General features: G+C 47.4%; 5 protein-coding genes across 5 annotated transcripts; 2 read left to right on the plus strand and 3 right to left on the minus strand.

Moving 5' to 3' along the window:
* Positions 1–267: 267 nt before the first annotated feature.
* Positions 268–2,718, plus strand: EDB91DRAFT_1254880 (uncharacterized protein; the record flags this gene model as incomplete). Its single annotated transcript, XM_041323875.1, has 8 exons — positions 268–498; positions 560–945; positions 997–1,125; positions 1,188–1,279; positions 1,338–1,487; positions 1,544–1,620; positions 1,667–2,649; positions 2,697–2,718. The coding sequence occupies 8 exons, from the start codon at positions 268–270 to the stop codon at positions 2,716–2,718; spliced, it is 2,070 nt and encodes a 689-aa protein (XP_041170777.1).
* Positions 2,719–5,064: 2,346 nt separating this feature from the next.
* Positions 5,065–6,570, minus strand: EDB91DRAFT_114728 (uncharacterized protein). The gene is made up of 11 exons (XM_041319287.1): positions 6,389–6,570; positions 6,293–6,325; positions 6,219–6,238; positions 6,152–6,166; positions 6,058–6,096; positions 5,970–5,998; positions 5,898–5,911; positions 5,813–5,848; positions 5,574–5,633; positions 5,385–5,522; positions 5,065–5,335 (listed from the first exon to the last, which is right to left on the minus strand). Exons 1-11 carry the CDS (start codon positions 6,459–6,461, stop codon positions 5,100–5,102), a joined length of 693 nt encoding a protein of 230 aa, XP_041170778.1. The 5' UTR covers positions 6,462–6,570; the 3' UTR covers positions 5,065–5,099.
* Positions 6,571–6,973: 403 nt separating this feature from the next.
* On the plus strand, positions 6,974–8,915 carry EDB91DRAFT_1267569 (VTC domain-containing protein; the record flags this gene model as incomplete). Its single annotated transcript, XM_041324519.1, has 8 exons — positions 6,974–7,418; positions 7,468–7,669; positions 7,721–7,828; positions 7,885–7,955; positions 8,023–8,231; positions 8,283–8,426; positions 8,476–8,577; positions 8,634–8,915. Exons 1-8 carry the CDS (start codon positions 7,304–7,306, stop codon positions 8,913–8,915), a joined length of 1,233 nt encoding a protein of 410 aa, XP_041170779.1. The 5' UTR covers positions 6,974–7,303.
* A 594-nt stretch (positions 8,916–9,509) lies between these two features.
* On the minus strand, positions 9,510–10,290 carry EDB91DRAFT_1062411 (uncharacterized protein; the record flags this gene model as incomplete). Its single annotated transcript, XM_041314522.1, has 2 exons — positions 9,510–9,896; positions 10,009–10,290. The coding sequence occupies 2 exons, from the start codon at positions 10,288–10,290 to the stop codon at positions 9,510–9,512; spliced, it is 669 nt and encodes a 222-aa protein (XP_041170780.1).
* A 230-nt stretch (positions 10,291–10,520) lies between these two features.
* On the minus strand, positions 10,521–11,258 carry EDB91DRAFT_1087210 (uncharacterized protein; the record flags this gene model as incomplete). Its single annotated transcript, XM_041316176.1, has 1 exon — positions 10,521–11,258. The coding sequence occupies one exon, from the start codon at positions 11,256–11,258 to the stop codon at positions 10,521–10,523; it is 738 nt and encodes a 245-aa protein (XP_041170781.1).
* Between the last annotated feature and the right edge of the window lie 2,812 nt (positions 11,259–14,070).

Consider the following 14,070-nt stretch of genomic DNA (forward strand, 5'->3'; position numbering starts at 1 on the left):
CCAGAACAGACTGGTACCGGTACCACCGTTTTTGTTTTGACTGTCCTGCAATCGGATCCTGTAGTAAGTCATTGCCAGCTAAATTAGCCTCCTTTTTCATTCGCCGATATTGATTTTCAACGAGCCCTGATCAGATGCCAGTGGAATGATATAAGGACGGGCATAGACATTGGTAGAGGGACACACTTGTCTATCATTGCGCAAAGAAAAACAAAGGTATGATAGCGACACTCTTAACATGGTATATGACTTAAAATCCTATGACAGATGCCAGCAGCTCAGTGGACTACTAAGGAACAATACAAATGGCTCCATGAACAGTTGCCGGAGTATATTGCACTACACGGCGAGGACAAGGACTACGCGCACTTCTGGGCCAAGACTCATCTTTATTGGTTTAAAAGTTGGCCTGAGCGAGCCGCCCTCTTCCCCGATATCCCCATCGAAATACCACTAACAGAAGAGCAACAAGCTGAAGAACTTGCTGCCGAAAAACGCGTAAAGTAGTGAGTTGTCAAATGTTTTGACAACTTTTGACTGCTAACCAAAACCCTGGTAGCGATTGCAGACCTGGTTCCATTGGCGGACAAACGCGTCCAAGAAAAATCGTGGCCTCAAGAAGGAAATCTCCGTATTTGAAAGCGCACTGCTGCCGAAGTCGCGCCCAAAATCTGTCAAAGAAATCTACATGGATATGGTCTACGATGAACGGATCAAACCTCTAGTAGCGGCTGAACAAGAGGCAGGTAACGTAGCTACAGCTGGTCGCCGCATGGCATTGGGCCGAAAGTTTTGCAAAGAGCTCCTGGAAGATGAGTCAGACGAGGTGAAGAAGGAGGTGAGAGAGAAGTACAATAAGCAGAAAAAGGTAAAGAAGGACATGCTACACGATAAAGCTGACGATGACGACGACGACGACGAAACCGACGCTGATGCCATTGTGAAGTAAGTACTAGTTAATGATTATGATTATGATGTTACTTACACGGCCTATAGAGGTATCGACGATTTACCAATCATATGCCAGCGCTTTGCACACCTCATCAAGAAAAAGACTCGATTTATAGTCTCCTTCATGTGCGCTGGACCGGACCCGAGGCAGAATTGGAATATCATAACTTTATTGTAAGTGCACCAAACCGTAAATCTGACTACCAAGCTCACCTTACTAAGGTGCCATCCATCAGAAACTTCTGCTGGGAACAACTTTCTCAGTTATGCCCTGACAAGGACAACACTTTCCTTGCTGCATACCAGGAATACGCTGAGTTGATATTCCGTAAGCTAATCCTTGTTGTCCAAGTCACTATAGGCTCACCATAAGACTCAACCATCAGCTCCGAACAAGCGTAACCCGCTGCTGCCAGATGTCGAAGACGGCGATCAGACTGAGGAGCTCAAAGGATGCAACAGTGGCAAAGAATCCGAGGATGGTGAAGAGAACAATGAAGGACAACGTGGTGATTCCATCGACTGGGATAATCTAGGTAGGTCTTTATATCATTTCGCAGCCACCTGATGCAAACTGATGCATCAATAACAGGCTTCGCAAGTTCCTCGACCGGAATCAGTGATGCATCACCACTCGGTGAACTTAATCAATCCGCACTCTACTCTGAGGTAAGTACTTTTCATTATTCTCCCTATTTAATCTAACACTTTGCAGACACAGGCACAATGTGATGCATCATTCATACAGGCCCAGCCTGATGCACCGTTCAAACAGGCCCAGCCTGATGCATCATTCAAACAGGCCCAGCCTGATGCATCGCTCGAACACGCATGGGACAACATTGCCACCGTGCCTCCCAATTCGTTTAGCACGCTGCAATCCAGTGTGCCTGGTACCATCGAGGCGCTTGGGTTGTCTTTTTCCCATGCTGATCTTATGGCACTGGGTTATTTTGGTAGCGACAACACCACGCAGAACTTATTTTCCCCCGCATTCAGCTCATCAGCGCCCTCATTTGACACACAATATGACACGCACACGTGGAATGGTGCCAATTCTGATTCACAGGGGTGGGAGATGTGTAGCCTGTCCTCCTTCTTGAGCTCTCCAATATCTGCCGAGCGCAGCACTGCCACGACTGAGCAGGATGACGCCCTTCCTCAGTTCACTCAACAGTTGCCCATTCTTCCAGCGGCAAATCCTCCTTCGCCAACTGAGCAGGATGACACCCTTCCTCAGTTCACTCAACAGCTGCCCATTCTTCCAGCAGCAAATCCTCCTTCTCTGACCGAGGGCATACAGGATCTTGCTGACACTCACGCTGGTGCTGGTCTTGCTAAGTCAAAGCGCAAATTCAAGTCAAAGCCCGCTACCAAAGTCAAACACAATCCCGCCATGGAGTCCACCCCCATCATTGCACCCATGAACACTGCCAAACCCAAACCCAAACCCAAAGCAAGACCTGTCGCCAAATTAACGGAGACATCGCACACCACTGTGGATGAAGGCAATCCTGTAGCTCAATGTGCCTCAAAACGAATTCCAATCAAATCCAAGCAGAATGATATTGCCGACGCCATTGGGTCAGATGGTCTGACATTTGTTAGCATTGGTGAGGAAACTCAATCTGTTTCAGAGGATGCTAGGGCAACGAAGCGTCCCACTAACTCAACCGTGGAGGGTGTGATTTCTGCAAAGTACGTCTTCGATATCTTCCTCACTTGCTCAATGCTAACGGACACAGGAAAAAGCGAACGAAGGTGTGAGCCTATGTCTTCATGTCATGATCGAAAATTTGCTTCTCTACTTAATCATTTCATTCTCGTTCATAGTAATATTTGTCGCTAAGTAGTACATATAGTCTCTGTGTGGGTGATCAATGGATATAGTTGTGTTGTCATTTAATCCCCAAGTATATGGAGTGCTTGCAAGATTCACTGGAGGTAGAATACTATGTCGAACTGTGAGATACGTGGCAAACATACTACAAGTGATCCCTGAAGTTCGAGGCTGCAAACTAGTACATAAATCACATATGTTGGATCCAGTCGGTGCGCCAGGGAAACTTCAAAGTGCCTCGACACTCATTTTGATTCTGAATTTGCAATTGATATGGATATGGGCCACTGGGTGTCTCTAGCCCACCCAAGCCCATCCAAAGGTTTCCAAGGAGTGTGGATCCACACCTGAGAGCGACCATACACAGAGATGTCTGGCTCGCATACGAAGGTGAAGTCGAGAAAGGGTATATTGGCAAAGGTGTAGTGGCAAGCGGGGCTGCAAGAGGGATATATGCGCAGGGTAGTACAGTGGGCAGGTGTGTACAGCTGCAGGGCTGTAAGAGGGATTCATGCGCACCGCATAGCGGCGAGTAGTCGGCGGCGGGATGATTTGTGAGCAGTGTATAGAGGCGACCAGGTGGTGGCGGGATGTGGACCTGTACCTGGCGGTATTGTTGATTCATACACGACCCTGGGGGCATTGTGCAGCTGCAGGGCTGCAATACAGATTTGTGTGCAGTATATAACGGCGAGCAGCTGGCAGCGGGATGGTTCGTGCGCAGTGTATAGCGGCGACCAGGTGGTGGTGGGATGTGGACCTGTACCTGGCGGTATTGTTGATTCACATATGACCCCGGGGGCATTGTGCAGCTGTAGGGCTTCAAGAGGGATTCGCGCGCAGTGTATAACGGCGAGCAGCTGGCAGCGGGATGTGGACCAGTACCTGGCAGTATTGTTGATTCATGTACGACCGTGGGACGATTCCCGATTTTCGGTTTGATGCATTGCTGATGCTAGTGCATCAGAGTGCATTACTGATGCATCAGAGTGCATTACTGATGCGTCACTAATGCATCACTGCAACAGAAAATTCACTGCAGCGCTCGATGCATCACTGCATCCCTACAACTGCAACGAATTCTTGCATCAAAATGACACTGGGGCCTGGGGGTAGGGAATCCAGGAAGCAAAGCATGCCTGCAAGTCCCAAGAACAGGTGAGGTGAGCCCAGAAGCCGTCCGGTCCAAGGTTCGGCCACCATGCCTGAACCTGACCGATGGTCGAGTTCAGGGTTCGCAGATATAGGGCCATGAACCTGACCTAACCGGACTTCGGAGGCACTAGTAAAAGTTGGACCTAGACCTGATCCGAACAATAAGTAGTTCACAGACACGTCGCCTCATGCATGGACCCCATGACCGGTCGGCTTGATAGTATTCATTTCAATCTACTTCAGGACACCAAATAACTAGTTCACATAAGTACCACGACGAAACTGGGGACATGGCACAATTCTCCCGCTCCATGCAGAGAAACCCTATAAGTCATGTAAGGCTGGGTATGAGTTCGGCGGGGACGAAGTAGATACGAGACGAGTGCAAAGGTAATTGAGACGAGTAGGAAAACGTTTGAGACGGAGACTTTCTGTGAGGCTTTTCAGTCGTGCTTGGAGCGGGGAATCAGCGTATGGGATTCTGCTCGATTTTTATGTAGGTATGAATGTACATGGGCGGTATATATACGTTTTCGAACACTTGACGAGGCCAGAATGAGCATAATGAGCAATATGGTGAAGGTAAAATGAAGCGGTCAAGGCAAGGGGATCGTGGAGTCTGAGCACAAGGTAAGATCGTAAAAGGAAATGAAAATGAAAATGGAAAAGACTGTATCCGCGTGACTCGGATGCGAAGAGTAACGGAGGCACGCCGTCTTCGTTTTGAAGCGTGATCGGTGCGTAGAGGATATGCGATCCTTACAGTGACATTGAGCATTTCCCGTGCTACACACTACTGCTAGTTGACACATGCACACGCTCCTGGAAGGCAATTGAAGTCATGGCAGTTGCTGCGTCTGAGTCGTCCACGAGCTTAGCGTGATATTCTCGAACGGCAAGGATGAGACGTGGTCCCAGCACAAATAACTGCACAACCTCGAATATTAGAATAAACCCAACATAAATCTGGACTTTCAGGGAATATGGGTCCTATAAAAATGATGAACTGCGCTCGCATGCAGAGGTCAGTGACATATTGGCATACCGCTGGCATCGTCGATGAGTCATAACCGAGCTCGAAGCAAGAAGCAGCAAGAAAGCTAGCACGTTCTGAACGTCAGCGGTAGAAGAGAATGTCATTCATATTATGGGCTCACCTCGCAAAGTAGCCCACATGAGATTTCATCAACACCGTGAAACAGTCTCCGAGAATCCCTCCTGCCGATTGCCGTCGCAGTTCTCGGAAGTGTTTTACAGCAATCCAGACAGCGAGACACAGTGCGAGGACCTCCCATACAGTCCACAGTATCCAAATCATGGACGCCAGAGGCGCGAGATCTGCCTCAGAGTTCATAGTGCACTGATAGGTGCCGGAGAGAATGAGCTCCTCTGATATTCAATGAGCCTCATGCATTGAAGTCTTTTAATCGAAGCTTACCCCCCGAAATAGTATGGTTCGTTATTATTGCGCTGATCGCTATGTTCGCGATATTGACAACCAGGAAGACGACACCGAGAAGTATCAGGACCTTTCTGGATCGCTGGTACATGGCATGTAACCGAGTGATCATGATGACTTGTCTCGGTCAAGTCAGTATCATTGAGGTATTACAGCTGGTTCGCTCACCGTCCAGTATTACAGTGATGGTGTTATTTGTCCAATTTTGTGTGAAGTACACGATAAGGCCTAACAATTACAAGCCCAGTTAGTGATCAGTCACAGCCTCGCCGCAGGATCACACTCGAAACAAACTCACATCTATGGTAGTGAATGTATTGAACAAACAAGGTGGCCAAGAATCTCACTTACCCCTACATGGGAGTGCAGTTGATTAGACAGGAATGGCAGGTATTACTGCAGAATACTCACTACATCTGTGAGTGGGATTGTTGGAATATTGACTGTATGCCGCCAGTCAGAAAAAACAAACATGGTGAATATGAGACATACGCAGCATCTGGGTCCTGATTGTGAGAGATGACTGATTAGCACAACACCAATTGCTTATTTCTCCGAACATACACACTATATAACATTCCAAGATAGCGCGCCTGGGATGCTTTTGAATCAACACGACTTGCCAATCATTTTTATAACGCAAGCTACATACACTGATATAGAGAAAAGTCACGAGGGACCAGCGTTGCCTCTGTCGTCAATTATTCGAAGTTAATGTTGTTGTTCTGACGTGGGACTGTGCTCACCCAGATCAGTTCGACCTGTAAAACCTGTCTCAGCGATATGGCTGCTCCGGTAATGGCATCAGCCTACCTCTTTCCCGAATGTCAATGCTGGAAATACTACCATAAGGATATCAGCGGTTCCTGGATACTTATCTTGCTTACTCCAATCATACATCCCCCCAGCAAAGGCTGCAACTGCGAAATGCAGCCAAGGTTAAAACGACACATCACCATCATCATCCGACAGGCTCCACGTACCTGCAAAATAACTGAAAATCCTATTCGCATTGATGTCCGGCGACCAACTGGAATCATTTAAGACTATGGGCATATTGGCGGAGGATGGGTATGAGGAAGCAGCGAACTTGGTCGACGTATGGCGATGACATTCGTCCTAGTTATACCAAATCCATACAACAGCACTGCACTCGACATTGCATCGCTTGTCGCAGCCTCGTACATCCTGATCGATAATGTGTGATTGATATCTGATGAAATTACAAGCTAACGCCCGGGACATGTCAGCAAAGGAAAGGCTCTGTACGGCTTCATGACCGAACAAGGAAAGTCGACTATTTGTTCTTCGAAATGTGCGGATAAAACATTGATGGTGTCGGTAGGGGCTACCGGTGGATCAATGCTGGAGGTTGCCCGATGCGAGCTGTCGGTGCTGGTGTTGATAATATTGCTCATTCGTTCATGTTCATTAACGTGGTATCGCTGGATCCCGATTCTTGAAGGCGTCACCCAGCACTTCGTACGAGAGTTGTGTTTCGGCATTCGAGGAAGGAAGCAACTTTCAACGGAGGCAATCGGACTCTATGATGACTGGGTTTGAATTTGGGTGGCTTGTCTCATCAGTAGTCTGTAGACCTTCAGTGTGGTCCTTCATTGTAAACTACGCTTGGTGAGTCAGCCGCCTTGTAGGGAAGGGAAAAAACCAGAGCGTGTTTTCCCCCACAGACAAGGCGGCTGGTTCACAAAGTTGATAAGTTGTTTTACTATAGACAGGCTTCACTGACAGTTACGCTCTATGAAACGAGGAACAAAAACATGCAAGGCTTTCTCAATATTTTCCTTCCTCGACAATCTTGGCGGCTAGATTTGTCTCATCACTAGTACTCTCCAACACCATCCAAAAAGATCTAACAACCCCCAACAGATAAGCTATCGATGTTTAGAATCTGCAGCCGCGATGCCAAGACGATCTATCAAGCCAAAGTCGATTCCATGATCCAGCTTGCGAGCGAGGTTCAGTATCGTATTCTTACGAAGCAGCTTCAACCGGGTGTGTAATCACGGCCAACATCTGACTTCTTTGCTCATAAATATGCTAGTCATGAGGACATTTTACAACCGAACTGCGTTCCAGCTCCCAGGAGATCCCCGTGTACGGATATCGCTCGATACAGAATTCACCATGGCTCGTGGAGACAACTGGGACAGTCGGTCGCGTGCTGGTGATAACTGGCGACGGACTGACATTGGCATCGACCATCCTTTTGACCAACTGCCAGCGGAGGACAAGGAGCTTTTCAAGTGCGTATTCGTTATCGAGCTGATCCTATAGAATATTCACGCTCTTAAAAGGTACGGTGTTTTAGAAGTCAAGCTTCAGACCCAGTTCGGACAAGAGCCTCCCAAGTGGGTCACGGACCTCGTTCAATCCTACCTCGTCGAAGCTGTTCCCAAGTTTAGGTATGAGTCTCACATGCAAGGCGTTTCTATTTATACTACTTACGGACTATCGCTAGTAAATTTATCCATGGTTGCGCTACCTTGCTGCCAAATCGTGTAGATCTTGTGCCATTCTGGCTGCCCCAAAGTGAGTCAGGAGACTTCCATTGCACCTTGCTTACCTTACATTCCCAGTGGATACCGATATCCTTAAGCCCTAACACGGGTTACCTCACTGTCGAGCGCCCCGCAAAGAGCAGCTCCCGAGCAACAGTCCGGCGTCCTCTCGCCCGTGCACTCCTATGTTGAGCCCGTCTCAGAGGGCGAAGAAGATGAGGAGATGGATTTGGCGCCTGCCAGAGATGAATTTCGGCGCACGGGGTTACCCCACGATGACGTCGCGGCAGCCTATCGCATTCCGCGAGTAATCTCTCAAGGAACGCGATATGTCTACGCCTCAGTTTAGCGAGGGCAGCGTTCTCGTGAGGAGGTGTGCGATGAGCGGACACCATTGTTGAAGATGCCACGGCCGCCGCTTTCGCCTTCTTCTGCGTTTGATGAGCGCCTGCGCGAGCGTTTTCAGGCGAAGAAGAATGTGCCGCCTCGTGCGCAAGAAGAGGTGCGGGAGGCTGCTGGTTTGGATGAGGAGAACTTGCGGGACGATTGAGCGATTGTTGGTGAGAGACTGGACTGCGCCGCCTGGCAAGCGCATTGCAGTTCCTGTTCGTGTAGAACCCAAGGTATATTTCGCAAACGAACGCACGTTCTTGGTAGGACTTTCTTTCATTCACTGGTCTAGATTCATTCACTTATTTTATTGTACCAGAAATGGCTCAGCTTTGCGGTGCTCATCGGATCCATCGCTACGACGTTATTAAACTTCGTAGATGCAGATGATCCGCGAGGCCTGATCAGCGCAGCGCTGTTCACCCTGGCTGCACTACTCGCCATCGCCTACTCCGCCATCATCTTCGTGTACCGAGCCATTCGTCTACGGGCGCGATCGGCGGAAGGGCTGTACTATGATAAGTACGGTCCGACTATTCTTTGCTTTGTGTTGTTGGCGGCGCTGGGTACCAATATTGGGTTGAGGGTGGCGGAGATGTGATCGTGATGTGCAGGGATAGGTTGTATTATTGTATCGACTTTGAGACTTGACACACATCGGGGTTTGCAGTATTTAAGACAGGTTTGAATGTCGTGCGAAATGTCAAGATAATACTTAAAATTTAGGTTGTCGTCTAAGCAGAAGTGAAATTTCAAATATTAACGAGATCTTGCACGACATGATAAATATAAAGCATTAGCAAACATTTTGTTGCCGGCCGAACGTTAACGACAATAAGAAATATAAATATATATTTAATGCTGGCATAAACTTCAAAAAGAAACTTCACATTTAATACTCGAAAAAACTTCAACCATTGCACGTGACTGAATGCCTGCTCAAGTATGAAGTTTAGACCGCCACTTAGACGGGCGTCAAAATTTTAAATACCCCCTGAGGATAAATGTGAAGATAAAACATCAAGTTTTATCTCCAGATAAAATAGATCGCCCGACGATCGCCCACTCATGAGTTGGGAACACGAGTAGAAAGTCTGATTGCTTGTATATACACAAATATATGTAGTAGAGTGAACTGAAGATCAATCACGAGATAGAGATACACAATTATGTAGTACATCAGTGCCCACTCAACTCACGATAATCTATACAATGAATATATTGGTTCAAACGCCTGGTCCACATAAAGTCGTAACTCGAATCGCTTTAAGCCTCTGTGAAAGCTAAGCAGTAGATCAGAATCAGAGATGCACAAGTAACAACTATTTTTACCAGTAGCAAGAAAACTGCAACATGCTGCATCGACGTTTTTCATCATTTTGCTGGTGCCTGGATTGAACTTGAGTGAGCCTTTCCACTGCTTACCAGTCATTGGACCGTTGGCATCATTAGTGAATTTATGACGCTCTTGTGAAACACCCTGTCGAATGTTGCCCAGGCGTGACTGGAACCAAGATTCACATCGACCAGACCAGAACCCCACATTCAGCCCTGAGGCAGTCCACACCTGGGGTCTAGGCCACTAAGAGACGATTTCCACATTCCCGTCATCTGAAAATTAAAACATAAGCGCCCCCTGTCAATGTGAGTAAGAGAAATTTTGATTACTGTTATGCACATAATATGTTCTGCACATAATATGTTCTGCACATGAAATCTACCTCCTCTTCGGACAGCTCATCATCAAAATAAGTCTGGCCATTAATGTCCAGCATCAGGCCAAATGGTACCACTTCCCATGAAATGCCATCGAGAACGGAGGGGAGAACATTGAACCCAAGACTATGTAAAGCCAGCCGCCATATGAGTCCACTGTGAAGAACGGCTGCTCTTGTGCGAGGCTGGTTCATGAACTCGTGACGGTGCTGCTCATACACAATGTAGTCAGCGTAAACAGGCCTGAAATGGGGAAGCATGTGATCGTTGGGGGGGGGGGGACATGTCTGAGGGAGTATGTATGTAGTTCCATAAGTGGGCGTCACGTGTGAGGCGAAATTGACATTGGTAGCAATGTCTTTATGGCGATTCCTTTTTCAAGGAGATTACGTATGATCTTTGTTATATCTGAACCCCAGTCACACTGGAGGCACATCATGGCTGTGGTAGCGTCGGAGACTGCCAGTTTCCAGGGCACCAGACTTAACGATCAATATGGCTTGATTATGTAGAGCCGCTGTGTGGGTTGCTGTATGTAGTGAACCCGAATGTGTGCGTTCGAGGTCGACAGGGAGGGTTCAGGTCCTAGATCCCAGAGATCAGGCGGGATGTCGGACAATTGAGATTGGGGAAGGGTGACGAGGTAACCTATAAAACATGTGATAACATGCTTCTGTGCCTCTGGAATTGAGGCAATATTCGCAGGCTCATCACCAACCAGTTTGCATAGGTGAGCCCACTGTGTCTTGCAAGTCCAATCATCAAACGTGGTCGATCTGCCTTGGGGTGAAGTGGTAGATGCTGCAAGTCGATATCCAAGATGGAAATGCAAAATTGAGACAAATCGCTCAACACTTTGAGTGTATTGTGCTGAGGGTGTGACTTCATAATGACTGAAGTAGGCTTTGATGTCCCATAAGAAACTGGACAGTGGGGGCGGAGGGGGCGGTAGGGTGGGTTCAGAAGGAGCAGCAAGGGCAGAGGCAGGCAGAAAATCATCTTCCTCCCAATTGCCATTAGGAATGCTGGTAGGATCCAATCTGTCGCACAAGTCCCACTCGTTACGGAATGAGTCATATACCCTGGTAGATTGGTTATACGACATCCAAGTCATCGGTACCTCAGCCTTTGTGAGACAGATGCGTTGAAGAAAGCTGCCAAACTCGTCATCAGGTTGCCATTCGAACACCACGACCGTGCTAGATTTGCCAGGAATGCTGTGGTTCATGGCTGCACACTCACGGCTCTGACATGACTGCTGTCGAGCTGGTGTCTCTGCCTCCTCTTTCTTCTTATTCTCCTCATGGCACCGTGCAAAGAATGCCTTCCAATCCTCTCCTCGCTTCTGTCCAGAGTGGGGTTGGGGGATTGGAAATAGAGAGTCCGCGTGGGCTTCGGGAATATCAGGTGTGGGCTGCTCTCCACCGACTTGACCCCATCCAATTTCACTACCATCCCATCCAAGGGCGCCCTGACTCTTGTTGTCAAGACCCCACGCACTATCGTCCCATTGACCCCAGGTGCTTGTTACAATGGCGTTATATTTTCTTTTCTCTTTCTTTCTTTACTTACTCATCGAGTCTTGTGACTGCTTATCAACACATCCAACATGTGAACACTTACCTATATGCTTACTCATTATGCTTATGCAGATGATTACTCATACTGTTCTCTGATTGGTCGATCCAACATTGTACCATTTCTCATCTCCTTTTCTGATTGGTTGATATTGTCTTCCTATTCTCGCTTACCTTTCTTGATAGGGTCATCTACCTACAGACTGGCCCTAAACTACCTTCTTGTTACATATATATATCACGTTTCCTATACTTGTATTCCTTAACTTGAATCTACTAGGTTCTCTCCTGATACTTCAAGTTCATCAATCTAGCTGCCTTCCAAGCAGACTAGCCTGAATACTTGATCTAGAGAGCCCTTGACACTCGACTAGCCTGAACCTTTGATCTTAGAACTTGCGATACGCTTCAGCCTTGATCATCCTTTATTGGAACACTGAAGAAGAACTATCCTAGTCGTAACAAAAGATTCAAGTCACCCCTAGTCGCCTGACTTCCAAGTGATGCTGAACCCCTTGAACCCCAGAACAGATTAGCCCAACATTTCGGGGTGACGACAGAACGAACCTTCTCACAGTAATTGGAGAAGTAAGAATGAATCAGAAGAATCCTCAACATCAGAAGGATCAAGAACCCCTCAGACCATACCATCATCACCAGTTGTCCAACCTCAAAGTCCATCTTCGATCTCACCCGCCCTAGCAGCATTCTCCCTTTCCCCTCCACCTTCATTCCCACCACTACCACCCAGAAGACTGACAATGTCGACAGCTACTAAAGACATCGAGTACAAGATCGGAACCTCCACCTTCAACAGAGACAGAAACAAAGCTAGATGATGGCTCCTCGCCACTATCACCTATCTTGACATCAATGACAAGATCTACAATGATGACAAGAAGAAGATCATCTTTGCGTTATCTCTCATGACTGAAGGAGTGGCCTCTACCTGGGCAGAGAGCTTCCTAGAGAAAGCCCAAGATCCGACCCACACTGATGCATCTGGACAGCAGATTGGATATGGCAAATGGCCCCAGTTTCTGAAAGACTTCAAGAAAGCCTTTGAACCCACCGCTGCAGTTGCTGATGCACTTAACAAGCTTAGAGCTTTGAAACAGGGGAATGACCTGGCCGAGTATATTGCTAGCTTTGAACAATATGCAACTTGTGCAGGGATCACTGAAGACACCCCCAAGATTCAATTCTTCATTGATGGAGCCCACCCAGGACTCATCAAGAAGCTCTACAACACTGGATTAATCCCTGAAGAATATGACAAGTTTGTCGAAAAATGCGTCACCCTCGACAATGCTCGGCTCCACTTCAACGCAATTAGTGCTTGCAATGGAAACACCTATCAGAAGAAGAAGAACTTTGGTCTAAGCTGATACACGCCCTCTAGAGATCCAAATGCCATGGAAGTAGATCGCTTATCTGAAGCTGACAGAAAAGAGTATATGAGAACAGGGAAATGCTTCCGCTGCGCCAAGACAGGACATCATGCCAATGACCCTAATTTCCACCCCCGAGGAGATGATAAAAGAAACAACGGGAAAGTACTGGTAAGGTGTGAAGCACCTGAAGAAGAAGACACCGAGGAAGAAGAAGAAGAAGAAGAAGCCACCCGCCGAATGGATTTTTAGAAGGAAGGACTGTTTTGACGTCAGTACCTTCCATTGATATATGCCTTGTACGAACTGTAGGAGAAAGAAAAGAATTTCGGGTACCAGCTACCCTGATCCTCACAGAGCATGCGCAAACCGTCGAAACAACTGTCATCATGGACTGCGGAGCGGCAGGAACATTCATCAGTTGGGACTTCGTCAAGGAACACAACATCCCTGTCAAATGACTCTCTGAACCATTCCAGATCAAAACTGCTGATGGATCTTACTCTTCTGATGGACCAGTCTCCTTCTACTGTGTCCTTGGACTCAAGATCGATCAACGAACCATGATAGGAAAGTTCAATGTAACCAAACTTGGACGAAGGGATAAGATTCTCCTTGGAATACCTTGGTTACGGGCTATTAACCCTGACATTGATTGGACCAAGCAGACTATCTCCATTCCCACAATGCCTCGCTCCAGGAAGATAGAATGATCCCTCAAGAAACAACAAGAAACCAAGAAAACCCCTGAACACACCAAGAAACCATCCAAGAAAACAACAGTAGAAGAAGTACGAGATGAATCTCTTCCCCCTCTAAACTCCGAAGAAACACTCCCCAATCTGATCCCTGACCCCAATGATGATGAAGAAATCGAGATGCCTGACTTTAATCAGAAGGAAGATGTATGGGTTACTGACCAATTTGCCCAAAAAGTAGAAGACGTCGCAACCTACCCTCTTTCCAATGACAAAATTCTCATAGAGTATGCACAAGATGGCACTACTATCCGAATCATTGAAAACCTCTCCTTCGACTCCCCACTTACTGCCGATGGAACCTCTGCTGCCGA

The sequence above is a fragment of the Suillus paluster genome, assembly GCF_016628075.1.
Source record: "Suillus paluster strain FC165 chromosome Unknown EDB91scaffold_120, whole genome shotgun sequence".
In the NCBI taxonomy this organism is placed as follows: Eukaryota; Fungi; Basidiomycota; class Agaricomycetes; order Boletales; family Suillaceae; genus Suillus; species Suillus paluster.

Coding starts and splice junctions, on each gene's coding strand:
- EDB91DRAFT_114728 (XM_041319287.1), bottom strand. CDS start 6,461: ATGCCCATAGTCTTAAATGATTCCAGTTGGTCGCCGGACATCAATGCG. Junction 6,326..6,388: donor GATTTTCAGTTATTTTGCAG/GTACGTGGAGCC, acceptor TGCATTTCGCAG/TTGCAGCCTTTGCTGGGGGG. Junction 5,523..5,573: donor CATCACTGTAATACTGGACG/GTGAGCGAACCA, acceptor GACCGAGACAAG/TCATCATGATCACTCGGTTA.